At 40.4% G+C, this 6,751-nt stretch overlaps 1 protein-coding gene across 1 annotated transcript; it reads left to right on the forward strand.

Moving 5' to 3' along the window:
• The first annotated feature begins 303 nt into the window (after positions 1-303).
• On the forward strand, positions 304-2,491 carry LOC103960637 (BTB/POZ domain-containing protein At2g13690). The gene is made up of 2 exons (XM_009373116.3): positions 304-1,105; positions 1,389-2,491. Exons 1-2 carry the CDS (start codon positions 422-424, stop codon positions 2,331-2,333), a joined length of 1,629 nt encoding a protein of 542 aa, XP_009371391.2. The 5' UTR covers positions 304-421; the 3' UTR covers positions 2,334-2,491.
• The last annotated feature ends 4,260 nt before the right edge of the window (positions 2,492-6,751 follow it).

A 6,751-nucleotide genomic window follows, 5' to 3' on the forward strand; every position in this document is an offset into this window, starting at 1 on the left:
TTTAACAAACGATATTATTGTAGGTGAGAGTGTGGACTAGCAATAATATGATTCAAACTCATTTTAGCCAGAATTGAATCTAAAATTTTTTACTCACTAATAAAGAGAAATATCATTAAATCATAATATTAAGTAGGAATAAATCCAACATTTTTAACATTACAGAACAACACTCAAAAAATTCGCAGGTTTTCCAAGAAAACAAATAGAATCTCCCCAAAAGAGCAAAAAATAATAATAAAGAAAGAAGGAACAGCCCTTTCTCGCACTGTCACTTGCAGAAACAAAGAAACGCATCTTCTCAGAAAACAATGCCACTGCAACATCTTTCTCTTTTTCTCTCTCTCTCTCTCTCTCTCTCCCCCCTCTCTCTCCGTTTCTGTTACTCGTGACCTGACTCGGTAATCCAAAACTCATCGCCATGGACGATTCCTTCCGCAAAAGACAGAGCTCCTATCGAAGATCATGGTGTTGCTCGCTGACAGTCCCGCCTTCAAGCCCAGAAGCCTTCGCAAACCCTAAGCACTCCAAACCCCTTCCCAGCAACAGCAAAAAATCCAGCACTTTGTCCAAACACACCTCCATCTCCGTCCCCAACTCGCCTCAGAGCTCCAAATCCGGATTGGGCTTGGTGGGTCGGATAGACCCTCGTCGGATCTTGTCCCCGGGTCGAGTCTCCCCAATTGATTCCAGTCCGCTTCCGGGTTCGATCCAAGAACCCGGCCCCATTCCATCTCCAGCCGTCGGGGCTACGACCCATTTGAAACCCGAGAGTGTTCGGACGCCGAGCCAGAGGGTCCGGCCTGGTTGTGGGAGCAATGTGTTCGACGTGAGGTTGAATTTGAGGGGGAAAAGAGGTGGGGGTTTGATATTGGAGTTGAATTCGGAGGTTTTGAGTGCGAATTCAGAGTTATTTGCGGGTTTAATCAGGGATTATAGAAAGGGTGTGGTGGGAAGTGGTTCAAAAATGTGTAGAATAGAGGTGCCAGAAGTTGAGAATTTGACAGTTTTCAGAGAAACCATTGAACTTATGTTTGATGAGGATGATGATGTCACGAAGCGCCTCTCCAGGATGGGAGTATATAAGGCTATTGATGTGCTTGAGGTTAGTGCTTTGCTCCCTCTTGTATTTTCTGTTTTCTTGGCATATTGATTAACTTTCGAGTTTTTAAATTCAGATTTTTTTTTTCTCTCGGATTTTGTTGGCGTAATTTGTAATAAAAGGGAAGGAGTAACATTGATTAAAACCAGTTAGAAAACACCGGATAGTTTAAGGTCGACGGACATTGATAAAACTACAATTTCATCAGTTTGTGGAAACTTTGTTACTATTTATGGAGTATGTTTATAATATGAGTATGCATTGTTTTGAATCAAATGTTTACTAGGCATCAGCAGGCATCATATTCACAAAAGGTGTCTTGTCCTGTTTAACATACCTTGAGGCTGTTCCTTGGACTGAGGAAGAAGAGGAGAAACTTAGGAGCCTGTTTACAAGGTTTAAGTTTGATGATGCAACGACTAAGGACATTTTGGCCAGACTTTACTTGCTCGACTCTTCTGTGGATTCTCAACAAAGTTTAGCCAGACAGCTTGTTTGGTCTATCACCACTTGTACAGATGTCAACGCAAGGAATGAGCTCAAGTTGCTAGTGAAGGGTCTGCTATGCAGAAGTTCAGTGTATGACAAGGACCATCATGACCTCAATAAGGATGATATCTATGATGTCTGTCAATCCTGTCTCACTTCACTTGTTACCCTCTTTCATGAGGCCTCTGAGTGTGACGGCATTTCTCATGAGAGACCTGTTAAGGAGACAGGTAAGCCCATGATTGAACGCATCTCAAGGCAGGTTGATAATATCAATTGGCTGATAGATATCCTGCTTGATCGGCAAATCGCTGAGGAATTTGTGGATATATGGGGCAATCAGCAGGAACTGCTTCAAATGCATGGCCAAACATCTCCAATGATTAGGTACGAGCTGAGTCGTGTATCAGCAATTTTACTTGTTGCAATGGGGACCAGAAAACTGCATTGCGGTTCAAATTCAAGATCAGCACTTCTCGAGGCGTGGTTTGGTCCAATGCTCTTGGACTTTGGTTGGCTGAAAAGGTGCCAGAAAGGGCTTGACATGAAGTGTTTGGAGGAAGCTATGGGTCAGACACTCCTTACACTACCCTTGAAGCAGCAGTACATTCTGTTTACGGAATGGTTTCAACATTTCTCGAAGTACAGCACTGACTGTCCTAACCTCAGCAAAGCCTTCCAGATTTGGTGGCGTCGGTCATTCCTTAGAGGTTGTGAAACTTATGCTATTGAATCCAGGTAACTTGTAGACCTTCAGTTTCCAGTACTCTTGCAATATGGCAGTAGTGTAGATGAAGAGATTATGAAGCATGAAGAAATGAATAATGTAAATCAACTATGTAGATTGTTTTTTGTAATAGCTCTTGGAGCATGAAATGGTATCAGAATTTTTTTACTTCATTAGTTTCTTATACCCATGAATAATATACTTGCTTTGCAAGCTCGAACTGAAACTGTCAAACATGAAAAGAAAAAGAAATAAGAGAAAGAAGAAAAGAAAGATGGATAGGACCTATTGTTAATGCTTCACAATGCCTGAAGCAGAGTACTAAAGGTAACTTAGCAGGAAACTTTGAAGTTAAGGTGTAAAACCCTATTGGCTTCTAGGCTGTGTTTTGGTCTACTATTTCTTCCATCATCAACGCCCATAACCATATCGTGTTCTCCTCTCCACCTATGACAAACCAAGGCCTGCACCAGCTTCCCACCACAACTGGGGCAACGCCAATTCCATTCGTGCCCCTCTCCAACCTGCCCATTTATATATGTCTGTTTATTTGCTAATACTAACCCAAAAATTACCTAAAGAATTGTCGAGGAGTTCATTTTGGAGGGTATAAAAGTTTCAAAGGGAGACAAACCTGCGAGTTTGGCTCAGTAGATTGAGAAGTGACGAAGATGCGGATTGTTCAGAAACAGTCAAGGTTAGGATTGTTGTTGTTCAATTGTTTTTGCAATATGTGAGATTTTATGGCTTTTTATTTTGGGTTAATCTCAGTTTACTACCTTAAAGTTTCTTGGTTTTCAATATTTGGTACATGAAGTTTTTTTCATTCTAGTCTGGTACATAAAGTCATAATTTCGGGACACTTTCATACATCTGTTAAGTTTTCCGTTAAAACCTTCGTTAACTGATGATGTGGCGTCTACGTGAACAATGATTAGGTGTCACGTGTCAACATAGGCTCACATGGATATTAAAAAATTAAAAATTAAATGATAAAAATTAAAAAAAAATCTCAAACTTCCCCCTCCCTCTTCAACTCCTCTCATCTGATCCATCCCACTCCTCCCCCTTCACATCCCTAGACCCACCTCCTCCCTCTCCTCCCCATCTCCACCTCCCCTCCCTTCTTTCTCCCTAGATCGACCCACGTGAACCATCTATTTGTTCTGCGATCCTAAAATTCTCCATCGAAGCCCTAATTTCAGTTACCTTTCGATCTCCGCAGCATCTGCATCTCACCTGCAAACGGATAAGAAATGGTTGGGAGAGATCGATGGTGGTCGATGGAGAATCAGACGAACAAAGATGGAGAAGACGAGGTGTAAAGATTACAGTGCTCGCTCCTTTGGTTAGGTTCGCGTGGGTTGATTTGGGAAGAGGAATTAAAATATTATTTTTTTTTTCCTTTGTCTTCCTTTCTTCCTCTGTCTTTGTGTCTCTCTCCCTCCTTCTTCTGAGAAAACCAGTAGCCATCAATCTTTCCCCACCGATCCAACCCCGTGGGTTGCCGGAAATGGGTTCCCAATTGGATTTTTGCCCGACAAATTCCTCGAAAATCAAAGACGCAGGGGCTACCGAAAATGGTTTCTCAATTCGGTTGATCAATCTTCCCCCACCGATCCAACCCTGTGGCTCTCCACCGTTGTCAAATTAGGTCGATGGGGGTCGGAGGTTCGAGCTCATGAAGGCCATTGAAGAGAAGATGAGGGTTGGGTGGGTGTAGGGGTGGAAAAAATTCCCGAAAATCCCGAACCGAACCAAAAAAATCCCGATCCCAAACCAAAAATTTCCCAAATCGAAATTCCTGAAATTTTCGGGATGCTATCCCGAACCAATCCCAAAATTTCGGTATGGGATTCGGGATTGGCTTCTCGATATTTCGGGAATCCCATACCAAACCGAAAATATATAATATTAATTATTATATATATTTATACATATATATATATTATTCTTTTATAATTGATGCTAGTAGTTTCTAATTCATGCTCAACAACCTAGAATGCCCTACACCTTGCATATTTTTCATGTTCTGTTTGATATTCATGTGGATTTTATTATTGCTGCTGCCATGGCTGATGATTTCAGAAGGCTTGATTCTTTTGTCTCTCAATAGATTGCAAAAAGAGTTTAATTAATTTGAATTTTGACTATGATAAAAAGAGTCAAGCATGCCAGTGTTCAATTAAATGGTAGTGTGAATGAAATGAAATTCCTAGTTCATAAATGTGTTCTTGAATTATATATTTGAAAAACAATTCATAATTTCATATTTCAATTTGGGATTCCCGATTTGTCCCAAAATCCCGAAAATATTTTGGGATTCCCGAAATTTGGGATTCCCTAAAATTTGGTTTGGGATTGGTCTTCAAATTCCCGTCCCGAAAATTTTCGGTTTGGGATTCGGGATACTAGTTTCGGTATGGTATCCCATACCGAACCACCCCTAGGTGGGTGGGTGGATGGGTGGATGGGTGAAGTCGAAGATGGAAGGGGAAGGGTGGATGTATGACGAGTTGAAGAGGAGAGGAGAGGAGAGGAGAGGAGGGTTTGGTGGGTTGGTGCAGATGAGATAATGGAGGGATAAAGGGAGGAAGGAAAGGTTAGGGGAGGTAGAAGACAGACCAAAAAAAAAAAATTTCTAAATTTTTAATTTTCACATGGACTCTTTAATGACAGGTGGCGCCCAATCATTGTCCATATGGGCGTCATGTCATCAGTTAACGGGAGATTTAACAGCCAAACTAACGGAAATGTGAGACTATCCTAAAATTAACACTTTAGATTCTAGGACGAAAAAAAACTTCATGTACCAAATATTGAAAACCACGAAACTTAAGGATAAGAAACTAAGATTTACCTTTTTATTTTTGTAGTTTACTAGTTCGAATGAATCAAAGGTTAGAAATACTTTTGTTTGGGTTTTGATGTTGGTTTGTTAGGACTTGTTTTAATTTCAGTTTCAACCAAGGTTAAGGTTTTGACTTTGTTCTCGTTAAGAAATTGATTAACCCTTTAGTGCCTTGGAATGTGTGTTGTTATCTTCTTGTTAAGAGATTGTATTGGTGCACCCTGCTTCAATTGAAGACATTGTTCATCAAATTTTGCTTATTTTATTTGAGAACACACGGAAAATGGGCTTTTGTGGGTTGGATGGTGTTATCTACACATCTCTTTTTTCTTTCTACACAAGGAAAGTGACAGAAATTAACAATGTGTGGGAGGTAAAAAAAGGTAGCGCTCTTTTGGATTTTGGGTATTCTGATGTCAGTACTAGTTTCAGTGCAAGTCAGTTTGAGAGAAATAGGGTTTGCATATCTAAAACCTCCCCCATCCTGAAATGAAAGCACCGGCTGCTCTGTTGGTAGCTAGCGTGCCAATCCCTGTTGATTGGGATCGAAGTTGTCAGTTTCGTATGCATGCCCAATCTTGATGTGCAATATGCGGGTGGCCGGAGTTTCCTAAGTTTTTCCACATTAGAAATCTAGCTCAAGTTTCATCTGACCATGAAATGTATGAAACCATGCGGTAAGTTGACTCTCATTCCCGCGTGCGTAGAATCTCTTAAGCCTGACTCAAGTTTCATGTGTTTTGCGAGCTTTTAGAAATCAAACTCAATGATGTTGGATCCTCCCCTTTAGACATTTGTTCTTTTAGTTCGGCCCGGTTCACTCCCAAAACTGAAAATTGAATCATGCAACATAACCATTTCGCTTCAGCTTTAAGCAAAAATGATCGTGGCAACTGTACTAGATCGGATCTATTCGAGAACGGTTCGATTCTTTTGGACAATGCCTAAAAATACACACACAAAATGGAAATTTTACCATAAACATTTTGAGATTTTGTTTACGGAAATGATCATTTATTAAAAACAAAACATATTAATCATATACCAATGACGTAATGATGATATAATGATCACATAATAAACACTGATTATTTTTGTAACAAAATGTCAAAATATGTTTACTATAATTAATTCCCCCAAAGAAAAAAAATACCCTAATGAATCAACCTAACTTCGTAAGCATTGATCAAATGTGTTTTAGAGTGAGTTTTGCAATTATGAAAAGTGGAAGATGTTGATACTAAGCATGGATCAGAGGTGTTATGGCAAGGGATTTCACCACAAGCGATTTTGAACTCAACTATTAGAGACATTGGCCACCATACCCATTTATATGAACTGCGGATGAAAGCTGCAAGCCGCCGGGTAAATGTTCGGTCACCTGTTGTGCAAGGAGAGAGATACCCGTTACACGAGAGGAGACGGAGACAATTGGAGGAGAGATTTTTCTAGATGTCCGGAACACGGCCCGTTACTGTCATAAGCCGATGGACAATTGACGAAAGAACTTCTCCCCACTTATATTACAACACTTAGTGTACTAAGTCGTGTTCCTAATCAGCATTTCAACATTGCCACTCAA

Source organism: the organism of the source record quoted next, unplaced genomic scaffold (assembly GCF_019419815.1).
Source record: "Pyrus x bretschneideri cultivar Hongxiangsu unplaced genomic scaffold, Pyrus_bretschneideri_v1 Contig130, whole genome shotgun sequence".
Taxonomy (NCBI): Eukaryota; Viridiplantae; Streptophyta; class Magnoliopsida; order Rosales; family Rosaceae; genus Pyrus; species Pyrus x bretschneideri.

Bases quoted from the DNA above. Each gene is read 5' to 3' on its own strand.
- LOC103960637 (XM_009373116.3), top strand. From the start codon at position 422: ATGGACGATTCCTTCCGCAAAAGACAGAGCTCCTATCGAAGATCATGG. The intron at 1,106-1,388 runs GTTAGTGCTTTG...AATGTTTACTAG, and splicing joins AGGCTATTGATGTGCTTGAG to GCATCAGCAGGCATCATATT.